The sequence below is a fragment of the Crinia signifera genome, chromosome 3 (assembly GCF_055691185.1).
Source record: "Crinia signifera chromosome 3, ASM5569118v1, whole genome shotgun sequence".
Classification (NCBI taxonomy): Eukaryota; Metazoa; Chordata; class Amphibia; order Anura; family Myobatrachidae; genus Crinia; species Crinia signifera.
Window position 1 is genome coordinate 133,627,242 of NC_139219.1, and position 17,252 is coordinate 133,644,493.

Below are 17,252 nucleotides of genomic sequence, written 5' to 3' on the forward strand. Positions count from 1 at the left end.
CGCCGCTCACTGGCCAGGTTCCCTGCTGCACTTAAAACTCTTTCCGAGTACACACTGGAGGGGGGACAACTCAGGTAAAATAGAGCCAGTTTGTACAGGGGCTTCCAAACTGCCTTTTTTCCTGCCAGTACAGGTAAGGACTGTCTGACATGTCTACTTGGATGCTGTCACGAAAGTAATCCTCCACCATTTTTTCAATGGTGACAGCATACATGTCAGCAATCGTTGGCAGGTCCTTTAGTCCGGACCAGATGTCCAAACTCCCTCCTGCCTGCCCTGCATCCCTGCCAGCGGGTTGTGTGGGAAATCACAGCTGTTTCCTCGCAGCCATAGGTGTGGGAGAAAATTAAGAAGAAGCTGTGGCTGTTTCAGAGTCCCCTTCAGATGACAATCTCCTGACCAGCAGGTCTTTGCACCTTTGTGTCCGCCGGAAACAGAGACACAACATACGCTTCAAACTGAGGATTGAGCATGGTGGCCAGAATGTATTCCTCTGACTTTAACAGACTGACCACCCTCGTATCCTGGCAAAGCGTATGGAGGGCTTCATCCACAAGAGCGACATGCTTTGCGGAATCGCAATGCTTTAGCTCCTCCTTCACTTTCTCCAGCTGCTTCTGCAACAGCCTGATCAGGGGAATCACCTGACTAATGCTGGCAGTGTCGGAACTGACGTGTGGCTAGTTCAAACGGCTGGAGAACCTTGCACAACACGGAAATCAGCCTCCACTGAGCTAGAGTCAGGTGCAGCCCCGCTCCTCTGCCTATGTCGTAGGTGGCCGTGTAGGCTTCAATGGCCTTTTACTGCTCCTCCATCCTATGCAGCCTATAGAGGGTGGAGTTCCAGCACGTCACCACCTCTTTTTTAAGCTGATGGCAGGGCAGGTTGAGCAGTTATTGCCGTCGCTCCAGCATTTGCCAGGCAGTGGCGGAATGCCTTTTGCTGCTCCTCCATCCTCTGCAGCATATAGAGGGTGGAGATCCAGCGCGTCACCACCTCTTGTTTAAGCTGATGGCAGGGCAGGTTGAGGAGTTTTTGCTGATGCTCCAGCCTTTCGCAGGCAGTGGCAGAATGGCGAAAGTGTCCACAAATTTTGCGGGCCACCGCAAGCATCACCTGCACGCTTCTGTCACTTCTGATGAAGTTACAATATATACTCCACTGCGCTGGAGTGAAAAAAAGCAGCTCAATTTTTTGTTAAAAATTTAGGACAATAAGGGGGGGATGAGCGCTAATAAGAATAGATAGAGAGATATAAGATAGAAGGATAAAAGAATGAAAAACACCTGAAAAAGTAAAATGCGGGTTAATAATAATGTTTACAGCTCCTTTGGGCTGTTTTGTAACGCACCACGGACATGACAAAACAGCCCAAAGGAGCTGTAAACATTATTATTAACCCGCATTTTACTTTTTCAGGTGTTTTTCATTCTTTTATCCTTCTATCCTATATCTCTCTATCTATTCTTATTAGCGCTCATCCCCCACTTCTGATGAAGTGCTGCACCACCAAATTAATTGTGTGGGAAAAACATAGCACGTGCTGGAAATTGCCCATGTGTAATGCCCACACAATGTTACTGGTGTTATCCGACACCACAAATCCCCAGGAGAGTCTAAGAGGGGTAAGCCACTGGGAGATGATTTCCCTCAGTTTCTCTAAGAAGATGTCGGCATTGTGCCTCTTCCTGAAACCGGTGATACACAGCGTAGCCTGCCTTGGAAGGAGCTGACGTGCAGGAGATGCTTCTGCTGATGTGGAAGGCGATGCATCTACCCAGTGGGCTTTCACAGTCAAATAGTCCTTAGTTTGCCCTGATCCACTTGTCCACATGTCTGTAGTTAAGTGGACAGAGGGTACAGCCGCATTTTTCAGGGCACTGAGGACACTTTTTCTGACGTCCCTGTACATCGTGGTTATCGCCTGCCTAGCGAAGTGGAATCTAGATGGGATTTGGTACCGGGGACACAGCCCTTCAGCTGTATAAATCCCACTCCACTGATGGCGGACAGTGGACGCACGTCTAACACCAACATAGCTGTCAGTTATCTGCTTTGCCATAGGATGACTGCTGTCGTATTTCATCATCATTGCAAACGACTGTTGGATGGTCAATTGCTTAGTGAAAGACGTAGTGGTCTTTCGACTTTGCCTCTGAGATGATGACCGACTCCCAGCAGCAGCAACAGCGGCAGTAGTAGGCGTAGTGCTGCAAGATTCTTCGGAGGAATCTCGGATAGAAGAGGAGTCAGTCATGCTGGTGACATGGCCTGCAGGACCCCCCCCCCCCGATCCGGATGGAGGAGGAAATTGACGAGAAGGGAGTTGGTGGTGTGCTTTTCAGGCGCTTGGCTCCAACAGGAGGACCAAGGGATTTAGGTGTCCCTGGACTGCTAGACACAGTTCTGGAACTAAACACTGATTTATGAAGGGTCTTCAGGTGACGTAAAAGGGAGGATGTCCCTAGGTGGGCAAGGTCCTTACCCCTGCTTTTTGGAGCTTTACATAAGCTACATATGGCAATACATTTGTTGTCCGGATTTGGATAAAAAAAATTCCAGACCATAGAGGTGGATTTATTGGTCCTCTGCTCAGGCATGACGATGGGCTTTTTCATCCCATGGACAACAACTGTTCCCCCCCTCCCCCTTGGTGGCTCATTTAAGCAAACCACGTCAGCATCCTTCTCGTCAACTTCCTCCTCAGCACCAGCTACATCAATATCCTCCTCTCGGTCTACAACATTGACACCTACATTATCTAAATCAGGAACTGCACTGTGGGTGATCCTTCCAGCATATGCAGAGGGAGTGCTGAAAATGGAGGAAGGAGCCACCTCTTCCCGTACAGCGATGGGAAGGTCAGGCATTGCAACCACCAACAGCCTTGGACTCTCCTTGGGGGTTTGTGATAACATGTCTTCTTTAGTAGGCAGAGATGTTTGCTGTGTTTTTGATGACAGCTGAAATCTCTTCAAATTTCTAAAGGGGGGAGTAGGAGGGCTTGCATGGTCATGTGTAGTTGAACCACCAGTCATGAATACAGGCCAGGGCCTTAACCGTTCCTTGCCACTCCGTGTTGTAAATGGCACATTGCCAATTTTACGTTTCTCCTCCAATGATTTGAATTTTTTTTTTTTTTGGTCCTCCTTTACTCAACTTTGGCTTTTTGGATTTTATGTGCCCCGTACTTTGACACTGGACATCGGCCTTGGCAGATGACGTTGATGGCATATCATCATCTATGTCATCATTACTAGCTGCATTTGCAGCACTTTCAGAAGTAAGAGGAAGTGGCCCTTCTTCTTTCCCTAATTTATTCTCCATATTTTGCATCTCCATTAGTTTTGTGGAGTTATGCAATATAATATTACACCACAGGACAGCACCACTGGAGTGCAAGTATATATGGCAGTAGTTGCACCAATAGAGAGGTATTTATATACGATTATACGGTACTCAATCAATTAGGCCCCACCAGAAAGATATACAGTAGTCAATTACACACCACCAGAAAAATATACGGTAGTCAATTAATAAAATCGCACCACCAGAAAGATATATGGTAGTCAATTATGCACCACCAGAAAAATATACGGTAGTCAATTAATAATTACGCACCACCAGAAAGATATACGGTAGTCAATTACGCACCACCAGAAAGATATACGGTAGTCAATTAATAATAAGGCACCACCAAAGAGTTATTATATATACAGCAGTATCATTAATATGCACCAGCAGAGATATTATTTTAATTAGTAGATGCACCAGTACACTGTTAATTTATTAATATTTATTTATGTCAGACTCAGTAGTACAGTAGATGCACCAGCAGAGAATAAGTACTAGTTATGTAAAGCTGTAAAAAATACACCAGTAGGGGGGTATTATAAATTATACAGCAGATGCACAAGCAGACTAGTATACAAGTGGTTCATTTTATTTATTTATTATTTAATTTATTTACAGTTTCTAATATAGCGCAGCAGATTCCGTTGCGCTTTACAATAGTATAAACTGATAAAACAGACAGACTTGGAGGTAGGAGAGCCCTGCTACAAGCTTACAATCTATATGGTTAATAAGTTTAACAACAGTGCTGCACACTGCAGTCATATACACATGTCTGATGTATAAGCCAAGGCTGTAAAAAATAAACCAGCCAGGGGGGTATTATTAATTAATTATACAGATGCACAAGCAGCAATCATAACATGTATGATGAAGTGGCCAGGTAGAGGTACTGATGGGCTGGCGCGTGGCAGCCAGCCCCTGGCAGTGCAGACACACACCACCAGAGAGCAGACAGTGGCACTAGTAGGCACTGGCAATCGCCCAAGCAGAAAATAAAAACAGCTCTTAAGCCTAACCTAACTAAACTCCGCACACAGACTACACTCCTTTCTCTAAGCAGCTGAAATCACGAGTGAAAAATGGCGCCGGATGCTCGCTCTGTATATAGCGTTCCGGATTTCATGAGAATCCAGCGCCAGGCAATTACATTTTGCCCGCGCGCCCGGATCCAAGTCAGACGGAAGCTCTGAGCGCCACTCGGATCCCGGCTCGGATTAGTGAAGTTTGTGCGGGCTCGGATCTGGGAAACCCGAGCCTGCCCAGCTCTAATAAAAAGATGGAGGATTTGAAAGCTTGGGATTGGTTTCTAAGATACTTGAATGGATAAGATCTTGGTTGCAGGACAAAAAACAGAGAGTTGTAGTAAACAGAGTACAGTCAAAGGAGGGAAAGGTTACAAGTGGAGTACTCCAGGGATCTGTACTTGCCAATACATATGGCCAGTTGGTCTCTCAGTATGTCTGTCCAGACATCACAACTAGGCGGGCATTTATATTTTCCACCAAGCTGTTGGCAGATTTTATGGCTGGCATATGGAATTGCATATTGGCTTGACTTTGGCTAACATGGCAGCCTTTTCATTTGGCCAGTTAGAAACATCCACTGTGGGGGCTTCCAGCAGCTACCAATCTCAGATATATCTCCTGGCCCCTCTGTACCCTTGGATCCCACCATATTGTGCACAACTCACAGGAAATGGCAGCTCGGCAACACTCCCAAAGTAAAAAAAAAAAGAAAAAGTATTTTTTTTTAATTTAAAATATCGGTATTATTATCAAAACTACTGTAATTTCAAGGATAATTTTGATTATATTGATCACATAGCAATCATGAATATTGATACAGTACCTTGGACTAGGGATGGCTATCACCATTTATGGTTTGCCTAAATAAATGGTCTACCACTGAAAGCAAGTGTATTGTCGATTATCGATGGTGGGCACCGAGCTGCTCAAATTGTTAAGAAAACATTGGCGGCATTGAGATAATAGCCCTGGTCTGCGCATGACCAGAACATAACAATTATACCACAATGCTTGTGTAACAATGAGAGAAAAAACATTAGCCATTAATGATACAGGCATCAATGGGCATCACTGCATTATACTATAAAACCTATTTTTGTTTTATTATATATTCAGGGTATTCAGTTATCTGTGGTTGCCATGCTGGAGCAATCTCTTTAGCGGGGATTGCCCCAGTGTGTAAATCTCCAAAGTCTGACTGAACCTCACAGCTCCATGAGTTGGGAAGTAAAGTCTGCATAAAAACGGCACAATCAGGTTTAAGTAGCTACTGGGTAAATCCTGTGGCTAATTAAATACACTGTATCTCCGAAGTTATTATATGTATATATATATATATATATATATATATATATATATGTGTGTGTGTTAGGTGGTTAATGCACAGTGTACAGGTATTACAAGTTCTTTGGTCCGGAGCAATCTACGGGGTCAATTCTATTCTCTGCGGTGTGCATAGCATTGGGAGAGAGCTAATCAGCGTGCTGCTAAGTTGGAGTATGCCGGTACTCCTGGGTGTTTAGTCACGAGTACCGGCATTTTCTGACTTAAGTGCCCCATGGCGATGCTGTTTGTGCCACGCTAGGGCTTAAAGCAGTATCACCGCCTTAGTTTTGTCAGATTTCTGTTCTCAACCCAAGATGGGTGCAAGCAGAAATCCACTAGTCGGCATTTGCAGTGCGCTGATTAGAATAGTGCTGGGAACTCTCTCACGGATTTATTCATAGTGCAACGAAAATAATTATCCCCTATGTGACATTGTTCATATTAAAACAAAAAAAATTTTAAATTAAGAAAAAAATGCTCTTTAACCCTTTGAGTGACAAAGTTGCTGTGAGAGATCCTCAAAATGTCAGGTAAAAATGCCAGCATCGCTCACAGCGACTGTTCTTTTTTAGGGTGTAATGTCTTCACTGTATTTGTTTTTATTTATATTAAAATTATAGTAGCTTTGAGCAAAGCTGGCATTTTTAGTGAATATTTTGAGGATCTTTCACAGCAACTTTGGCAGTCAAAGGGTTAAATAGTTGATAGACACTAGACAATGTACACTAGTCTAATACTATTAATAGCACTTGTTCGTGTAAATTTCCCTGTGCCCCACGTCAGCTGTGCAGGGTTACACACAACTATATACTTACTGTAGGTGAATAAATGAGTGTTGTATACATAGTTTATACAGCAATATGAACGTGGCCACTGGGATGAAGCACCTGCTCCACCATCATAGCTGCAATGAGGGTGACGTCATATGAACGGTTTTAAGATCCCTCCCCCAGCCAGTGATCTCAGCGCAGCATCCTTCTCCTCATCCCCCCTACAGACAGACTGTGCTGCTGCTGAGGAGGCCCTGCCGGTGCCATCCTGCTCTCCATGGCAACCGCTCCCCCCTCTCTCTCCTCCGGCAGGCTGCGTGCTTAGTGCCAGCCGCGTGTCCCCGCTCCCCCGCCCTCCCCGCTCCCCAGACGCTAAGTGAAGGAGGCTGTAAAATAAAAAGTGACATACAGGGGGGGCAGAGAGGGGAGGGGGAGCTGTGTGCGGCCTGTCTCTGCGCCGCCGCCGCTGCTGACCTCCGGCGTTCCCTGCTGTCCTGCGCTGTGATGGCGCTAATCCCATGCCAGGTGCTGCGGGCTGCCATCCTGCTCTCATACCTGTCCGTGCTGTGCCACTACAAGGCCATAGAGATGCCCGCGCACCACACCTATGGGGGCAGCTGGAAGTTTCTCACCTTCATTGACCTGGTGAGTCAGGAATATATTCAGCTGCTCCAACACATGTACTGTACTACATAATAGAATACACACACATACTGTACTGTAGCTAATCACATTCAGGTTTCCTTAGCATAGAACATGGCTTATGGCTGCTGCAGTTGTCATTTTTTATTGTTACGATGTATGTCTATTATATATATATATATATATATATATATATATATATATATATATATATATATATAATGTTTTTGGACATGTTGATAAACACACATGGACATCTTTATATTGTGTGCATTGAACAGTAAGGCCATACTGTATGGTCTACATATTTTCAACATGTTCCCTTATGTATGTGGCTTATGTTGTATACTTTATTGATTTATGTGATTCAACAAAGCTGGCCCTGGCTAATTTGTTGCCCTAGACAAGATTTTAGTTGGTTCCCCCTACCACCATCGCTATTTCTACCCCTGATCCATTGCTCCATATTCACATTACAACAGACTGTATTGCTCCCTATTCACATTAGAACACACTGTATTGCTCCTTATTCACACCGAATTGTTTAGAAAGTAAGCACAGATTGCTCCGTGTGTATATCCCGAAGCAATGGCAATGTGTTGTCCCACGGGTCACCATCACCTGACTAGATTTTGACTACATGTTGTCTGTGCTGTGCTAAGCATAACACTGGTTAGCACAGATCACCTGTACACACATCGCTATGTGTTAATGGACGATCTAGCCCTGGAAGCACAAGGGCAATTTCCCTAGCCTGCTTCGCTCAGCATGCAGGCTAGGAGAAATCACCCTGTGTGTACGAGGCTTTACACATTATACAACATATTAATAGTGACTGTTAATAGTGAGCTTTATACAAATACTGTAATGCCCCTTATACAATATACCACATATTAGTAATGCCCTTATACACATAATGCCACACAGTAATTCCCCTTGAACATTTTCCCTCACATAATAATGTCCTTAACAGTAATGCTACACAGTAATGCCACTTCCTTATCTGTCACAACCCAATCCTTTGCCTCCACTGTCTCTGCTCCCTGCACTATTGTGTACCACTGCGCTGGCTCATTTGTATGAGCTGCAAGCCTCCAGGCATTCTAAATGCCATAGGACTTTGCCAATGCCTAGGGCTGGCTCTGGGGTCCATTATTACAGATGGAGCCAGCTCGTGCGTCCCATTGCCGAGAATGGGGAGCGCGGAGGTGGCGCAGACTGGCAGGGGGATGGTGGATGGCGATCAATCTGTATGTTCAAGTAACTTCATGACCAAAAAGAACACTATGAATGTAGGGGTGCTGGAGCTGCTCTGCACTGAACATGGAATTGTGTTATTGGCTCATTTGTTTTAAAGATAAGTAAGATATCAATAAGTGTATTAATAAATAGGTGTATGAATAAAAATAAATAATAAAATAAAATATAAATATAAAAATAATTATGTGTACAAATAAATGAAGAAATATCCAAAATTAAATAAATAAACAATTTAAACAGTGGGCACATGTAAAAGAAAAATGTGGTGGCTCAGGGGTAGATTTACGAAGTGGCGTTGATGTGTAAATGCGCTATCCCCGTGCGCTGAAGCAGGGGATAGCGCATCGCCTAATCTATCACACCCGCCGAAATGCTGTGTGTACCTCAATAAATTAAGGAGTGCTTGCAAGTCACATATCTTTTGTATGTAAGCAGCTACTGGTTTAATAATGATGATATTGCTAGAAATAAAATATTGATAGGAAGAATGTTGCAAAACAAATATTTTGTGTGATCTGTACTATAGCTGTTTCCAATCATGCACAATGAATTTACTGTTTTGTTTTACCAACCCTTTATCTTTTTAAATGTCTATCTATCTATCTATCTATCTATCTATCTATCTATCTATCTATCTATCTATCTATCTATCTATCTATCTATCATGGTCTCTGCTGTCTGGTGTAATGTGTATAAGGGCTCTGCTGTCTGCAGTAACATGTATTAGAGTCGACTCTACTGTGTGGCATAATGTGAATAACGGATAGTACTGTGTGGAGTATTGTGATTTAGTATTATTTCTCTACCCCTTTCTGGAGCAGGGCACCAAAATAGTTATAAGACTGGTGAATATTGTGTTGTATTCTGTACTATAGGGTGTATATTTACTAAATATCATGTTTACAAAAGTATAGATTTTGCCAATAGCAATGATTCAGATTATTGTTATCAATTATCTGGCAACTTCTCAATGGTACTGTGGGAAACATCGCCACTTCTGAAAACTCACATTTCAGTAAAAAAACATCTAAAGGTTTTTCACTATTTTGGGTGTATTCAATTGGTGCTGACTTTTTTGTCGATATTTCTAGGTTGAATTTCCATTGAACATTCAATTATTATAAATATTATCCTTTATTTATATGGCACCACAATGGATCTGCAGAGTCCAATTATAAACATAGAGTACATAAACAAATAAGCAAAACAGGGTCTTAGATTTGAATACAATAGAGGACAAGTACAGGGTACATAACCATAGCTGCATCAGCAGAGCACACTGAGAAAAGTATCAGCGTTGCAGAAAAGGATTTGATGCCATCAAAGATGGTTTAAGTAAGAGATGGCAAAGCACATGAGGTGAGAAGGCCCTGCTCGTGAGAGCTTACAAAGGAGAGGGGCAGACAGATGGGGAAGACAGTTAATGTGAGATTTGGCTGGGATTGGTGAAGAAGTGGGTCTTGAGAGTTTTGTAGAGAGGTAGTGAGTCTGAGGGAGAGAGGTAGTGAATTCCAGAGGTAGATAGCAGCGTGTGAAAAGTCTTGGAGGTAAGAGTGGGAGAAAGGAAAAGGGGTATATTCGAGCACTTGGTTGGCTCAAAATAGAACAGGCGCCTAGTGGGGTGTGGTGTAAAGCTGCTCCAACAGAAGGGGGTGTCGACCCCTAACAATAGGTACAAACAGGATATATAGGTGGAGCGCTAAAAGTATGAGGATCAATCGGATATTACAATAATAATTAAAAATTTTATTAAAAATAAATTAACATGGAATATGCAATAAAAAAAATAAATAAAAAAAAATACAGTAAGTTTACTGATACATGTATAGTAAACAATGGATAAAAGTTGTATACTTATTGCTACTGAAGTTCTGCTTGTTCTTGTATATCTCCTATGAGAGTAATGAGCTCGCTTCCCCACTGGATAACTTAGTCAGGAGCAAATTAAGGGAGTCCATAAACCATGCAAGATATTTTAAATAATGCTGGAGTGTGAATGCAGTCCTCGAATTAAGGAGGTATCCTCACGATGTTTGCGGTATTTATAATCCACAGTGTGCAGGTGGTGGTGTCCCATAAGCTGGTAAGGTGCTGGAAGGCTTCCAAAATTAAAACCCTGGGTGTGCATGGAGGTTAATTGTAGCGGGAAATCCAGTACAACCTTTAAAATCCAGGATCAGTTAAAAGGTGCAAGTGCTGCCTAACATGTTTCGTCATGCTCTGACGACTTTATCAAAGGTAAGGAGTGGGAGGAAGTAATCAGTTGGCAGGAGAGGCGGTGTGCATTAACAGAGTAGAGCGTATGGGTGGTAGTGTAAAGGCAGATATTTTAAGTGGGAGAGGAGTGGGTGAGAGCTTTGTAAGTAAGTTTGAGTTAATGTGCCTTATTTTTGCCTAGATTAGACATTTGGCACAGACTAAATATTTCAACCTCTAGAGGGTAGTATAAGTAAAAGTAGCAAAAACAGCAATCTGATACATATATAGCATCCATTAACTTCAAGTGTAATTAAGCAATTATATACATTAAAACATATAATGGACTGCAAAAATAATAAAAAAATGTCCAGGACAAGTGTAGGTAGAAAATCAGGTAGATGGTATAGTGGGTAAACCTTAACCAGTCAGCTCATCAATAGTGCCGGACAAGTAAAGACATTCTGGCAGCTCTAGGGTCCTCAGTCTGATTTGTAATGAATCAAGGAGAGTTCATTGGCTAAAACTCTCAAGCCCACATGGCCAGTATTGCAGCTGGCTTGCTGATGGATAATGTAAAGTAGTCCAGTGCCAGGTGAGTCTGCACCAGCCAGAGAGATCCCTTTAGATAGTAAAACAAATGGTAAATCTCTGTATGCATAATGTTCTGTTAAGTAGTGCCCAACACTGCTAGTAGCATCACAGTATTGCACACCCTGAGCCCATCACACTCAAAGAAAGTAGCTAAATGTGTCTCGTGTTTGTAATCGTCGGTGCAAGATAATCCTCACTGGTACAAATAATCAACAATCCGTACCTGTGGTCAGTATATCCGGTCTTGGAGATGCTTGTTTAGTGGCTTGCTGGTTAGTGCTTGTAATCGGCCGTACAGAGCAATACTCACAAGTACAGGTACAGGTACAGGGCAATCCATACTTCTAGCTGGAAAAACTACTCATAGGGTCGCTCCCAGTGGCTGTGTATCAATGCGGTAGCAGTTCAATAGCGGCACAATAGCAAACGGTCCAGACAGTGAGCAGTTGGCACGGGATTTGTGACAATGACCAGGGTCCTGGGAACAAATAAGCCTGTGGCTTTCACTCATATCACCGCGCCACATGCGGCTTTCTCAAAAGGCAGGAGTGATACATGGTCACAAGACAGGAACTGTATACCTGTGTGTTAAATGCAGACAGGTGGTGCTGATTAGACATATCACAGTCTCTTTCTCCAGATTCTTGGTTACTCTGTTAAACAGCAAATGGTCTATACTTTTTAAACAAAACAGTAGTTTCATATAAAATGAAGGCATGTAACAATAATCTTATTCAAAATAAATTCTTCTTTAGATAGGTAACTATAAATTCAAGAGACGCCCTTTATACTGTACATGCAACACAGAGTATTGCCATTTTAAAGTAGGGCAGCCCCTATATATTTATATGCATGCTAAGTGTTTCTGTTGAACCTATTCACATACTGTATTGCAATCCTATCTATTATACTGGTCTGCAAATTGCGGCTATATACATTTGACTCTATATATTGCAGTCACATATTTTTCTGCTTATCTGCACATTGCAGTTATCTCTCATACTTATATTATATTGTATGTTACTCTGCATATTGTGGCTATTGATTTAAAAAAATAAAACATTTCAAATAGAGCAATAATATATAATATGCTTAAAATAATTCCAAGGAATCACACTTTCCAAAAGGAGCAATGGTATACAGAAAAGTGATACACCAAAATATTTTACATTAAAGAAGAGATTCCCCCCCCCCACATACATACTGAATTCCATAAACATAAATCTATGTTGAGGGATTGCAGTTTCTGTATCCAAATAGCTTGCTGTCTGCTCAGGGTACTCAATCGGTCGTCCAACACCCCCACGTCCCCCCCACGTCCCCCCACCCCACCCCTCTCCAAGTGATCTGGATAGGCTCTAATTAAACCCACATTAAACTACCAGGGTCACCTCCATGAAACTCTAAAAAATGGCGAGATACACTATGATTAGCACATTTATTGATAATGTTTCTTCTGTGTTGCATGAATCTCATTTACAAAGATTGTGTTATCCAACCAACATAATATAATTGGCATGGGCATTTTAACAAGTAAATAACATAATTAATAGTACAATTTGTGAAAAATTCAATACTACACTATACTCTTTCTTTGATACAGTAGATACAGTACTACGAGCTTTGTTTTATTTTGTTTGCATATTTACAAGTGTTACACCATGTATGACTACCAAGTACCTTGGGGCTAACTAGTGTTCTTTGTTCTAGAGGGCTGGGATAGTTATTTAGGGCCTTATTCTAATTCACTCTTTCTGATAAAATCCTTCTTAGATGGACAAAACCATGTGCACTGCGAATGTAAAATTGAGGCAAATGTAAAATGTGCAGAGAGAATTAGATTTGGGTGATTTATTTCTTTATGTGCAGGGTAAATACTGACTGCTTTATTTTTACACTGCAATATAGATCTCACTTTGAAGTAAAACCCCACCCAAATCTAATTCTCTCTGCACATATTACATCTGCCCCCCTGCAGTGCACATGGTTTTGGTGGGGTTTTACTTCAAAGTGAGATCTATATTGCAGTGTAAAAATAAAGCAGTCAGTATTTACCCTGCACAGAAACAAAATAACTCACCCAAATCTAATTCTCTTTGCACATTTTACATCTGCAGTGCAGATGGTTTTGTCCATCTAAGAAGGAATTTTCCAGAAGGAGTTAACTAGACCAGAATAAGGCCCTTAATGAGCAGCTGTCCAATTCTAGGGCCTTCAAGCTGGGTTGGATTGGGCTTTTTTGGCATATGCCCCCTGAGCTTCTTGAAAAGCAGGTAGAGATTGCTGCCTGATTGAGAAATACACATCGGAACGGACAGGCAATATCCTCTTCCTGTAGGGAATGGCTGTTGCTGTCCACCAATTAGAGTGCTGATAGCCATTACCTGTACAGATGGCCCTCCCTCCAGGGGCGTGCGCACATGAGACGCTTGCGCGCCCGATGGCTACGGAGCTGTCCCTGTCGCCTCCCGCCGGTGCCCCTCGGCGTGGAGACAGGCATGGACCCGCAGTGGCGCCGTCCTGAAACTGGGACGCGCGCGTGTGTGAGACGCCAGCGAGGACATTCTGGCGATCCCCGGCCATCTGTATGTAAGCAAGTGGTCAGATGGCATGGGACCACAGGAGGGGAATGTTATGATTATATTCTTTTTTACATATTTCCCTGCAAATGGATGTGGAAGGGCCCCAGTGCATTGCTTTGCCCAGGGCATACAGTGTTGGTAAATGGCCCTGTTTTAAATATCAAGCAAAAACTCTAGTTCTCAGGACTGAAACGTTTTGATATGATTGTAAAGGTCCTATAGCTTCCTGATTTTTACTCTACAAACTTTGTTTTATTTTATTATTATTGCCTGCTACATTATCCTTATTTCCTTTTTTGAGGGATCTGCATAAAAATTTCGGATAACTGGTGTTTGGAATCTTTTGGAATTTTGGGGAATTTTTTAGGTTCTTGTTACTTGTTTCAGTACTGTGTAATATTTTAAATGTGATTAAATTACATTTTTACGAGCTTTACATCTACCCTATGATTGACGGGAGAGAAACATAGAAATTAAGAAGGACCCTTACCAAAAGATACCTTTATACTGTAGGATTGCCAGCATTTGACAACATCTGAGTAGCGCACACACACCAGCATAAAGATAACATGATGTGTTTCTTTGCCATCCAGACTGTGTGAGTGTGGGGTATGCATATTATCTAATTGCAAATTTTAGCATCCACTATTTTAAGTGTGAGTTTGGAATGCACCACTATTAATTTTTATATGAAAGTAGAATCTAAAGATGCCTTTATGCTCATATGTTCCCCACTGTTGATGTGAGTGGAATACGCCTCATCCTTATGTACTGTATGAGTGTATAGATGATCAATCTCGTTGTGATCATTTGTTGCTTCAAGCATTTTCTACACATTAGTCATTTCTTCAATTTGTCTTTCATATGTCAACTGCGAGGAATTCACGATCGGAAATTACCTATCTAAGGACAACTGTGAACATATTAGAACTATTGAATGCCAGAGTAATAATACTACTGTCACGATCCTGTCTGAGAAACACATTCTTACCTTCCACGTGCTTCTCCAAGCTTGCTCCAAAGTGCTCTAGGAGTTTCCTGCCCAGTGCACAGGCAGCGGGTATTCGGTTGTCTGGCTGGCACAACCTGCAGTCATGCAGCAGCGCCCAACCTGTCATAGACCACATTGCTGCACTCCGCTTTGCTATGCCTATCTCCATTACCTAACCTACAGTCCACAGCCGTGTTTACACCATGCCAAGTTTCCCTCTAGTTTCCAAACCTGGGCACCACATCTTACCTGCCATCACATGACTCTCAGCATCCAATGCGGAAACTCCAAATCTAATAGTGTTCACTCTAGAAATTGTGCCGGGCAGGGCGCCGGGGGGCGGGCCGGGGCAGCCGACGGCACACTTGTGGGCGGTCCCGGACCGCCGACGTCACTAAAGTGGGCGGACCGGGCTGCCGATGTCACTAAAGTGGGCGGGCCGCCGGCGTCACTAAAGTGGGCGGGCCGCCAGCATCACTAAAGTGGGCGGGCCCGGCCGCGCCGAAGATGCTGTCACCACAGGGGGAAGGTGCCTTGATGCCGGGGAAGCGGCGGGCATCGCCGTCTAAGGCGGCGCTGGGCTTCCCCGTGCAAGGAGTCGGGCAGGCACCAGGCTGTTTTAGCGGGGCGCTGCTAGAGGGGCATTTTGCCCTTTAAAAAACGGGCAGGGCGCAGCGCCCTGCTAAAACAGCCTAGCGGGAACACTATCTAACATCACTTCTCCCCAACCTATCAGCAAAAACCTTGACCTTGTATAAGGATGCAGGGAGAAGACTTACAAATGGCCAGTGCAATGGTGTCTACAGCATAATAGTATCCTTGGTTCTGCTCCTGCAATATTCTGTATAGCAGACCAGTGCTTTTGCCATTCTCTACACAGCCTGACTCCCTGCAGTTAACTCTGTGATACCTCCATCAGTTCCAACCGATCTTCAGTGACTCGCCATAGTTTTCTAGCTATTCCCTGGTAGTTTTCCAAGCCCATTGTCTCACCATTGATGCACCATCGTTTCCAACTAATCTCTGGAGACTTTCCATAGCTTCCTAGCTATTCCCTTTGGGTTTTCAAGTCCATCATCTCACCATCGACTAATAATTGATGCAATCATTGTTTCCTGCAGAAACACAGAGGTGAAATGTTAACCAGGACGCAGAAGCTTCAGGCAGCCATTGGTTGAAATGAGTTGACAGTGATAAACCACCAATCAGAATGGTGTTAGAGGAAGCCCTGTGAGTTTAGTAGCACCTCCTGTTTCCTCTGAGTTTCTGGGAGTCGGGAGTTGCCAGCAGTGTAATAACACAGTAAAACTGTGCGTACCAAAGACAGGAGAACCAGGTGGCTCCATTATTTGGTAGACTTGCACATTTTTTGGGCAGCCAGTAGCACCACTCCATGTAGGCAAGTGTGCCTCAATGGATGTAATATGCTGAGTTGTAGTGAGATACTGTATCCAGTTATAATTTCATACATGGATTTCTGTATTGTTAGTCTGAGAAATTGATAACACATTAATTAATTAAGGGATTAATCCACCCCACAGAGAGATCAGAGTGGTCTGATCTCTCTGACAAATGGTAGGCATTTGTCAGAGAGATCATTAAGAGCATTTAAATGTGTGGTATAAGAAAATATTCTCAGCACTTACAAACGACATGGCACAATGCTTATAGCTATGGACCTCACATCCAGCAGTTATTGCCTTCCTTTAAGTTTTTTGTGTGTTTTTTGTGGACAAAATTGACTGCAAGAGAGCTCAGCTGCATACTAAAATCAAGTCAGAACTGATTAGTCCCTATGGGCAGCACAGTCTAGACTGTGTGGTGGAATATAAAGATAGACTTACCACTGTCCTAAAACATGTGGGTTGTGTGAATGAAGCCACAAAGCTGCAGGTTATATAGCAATTCCAGGCAGAACGGAAATGTACGTCAAATTGAAGATTTATTACCAGAGATTCAAGTTCTGATGTCAGTTTTTCTAATGTGGAGGATAACTTGGGGACAACCCTGCAGCAATGGTTAAAAGGACTATCTGTAACCATTTGAGGACCATAAGGACTTAATGGTTCGATTTTAATTTCTGTATATGTACTATAGAAATAAGGGTGTTTATAGTCGATCATGAATTAGTAAGTGCAGTTTGGGCAGAAGCGATTCTTTGCACAAAGTGTACGTTGCTATAAAGCTTGGGGTTATCAATTTGAGAGAAAATAATTCTACTGGGAATACCCTTCTGGTCATCAGGATGGCCACCATATGTTCCCTCTGTCAAAGCTACTGTGGATACTCATGTGGAACTTTGGACCTGTCAGCTTTTATTGCAGGAGGAAAAAAGTACATCTGTTCACAATGGCCACTTGTACCCTATACCATAATTTTCAGTGTTACAAACAAGAAACCCTCTGAAAATCTCTGATGAGTTGACAATATGCCAGAAATGTGTGAATGCTAAGGATCCTTTGGTACTTGTGGAGTATCACGGCTCCCATCGCATGCCATCGCATGCCA

The 17,252-nt window shown here is 42.9% G+C and overlaps 1 protein-coding gene across 3 annotated transcripts in view; it reads left to right on the plus strand.

Moving 5' to 3' along the window:
• The first annotated feature begins 6,604 nt into the window (after positions 1–6,604).
• AIG1 (androgen induced 1) overlaps positions 6,605–17,252 on the plus strand; it is a 235,233-nt gene continuing 224,585 nt past the window's right edge. The window contains exon 1 of one of the 3 annotated variants that reach the window (XM_083176547.1): positions 6,605–7,124. In XM_083176547.1, the coding sequence (XP_083032673.1) occupies positions 6,984–7,124 (141 nt within the window). In that variant the 5' untranslated portion in view covers positions 6,605–6,983. The remainder of the gene's footprint in view (positions 7,125–17,252) is intronic. The other 2 variants (XM_083176546.1, XM_083176545.1) reach the window with 2 other exon arrangements.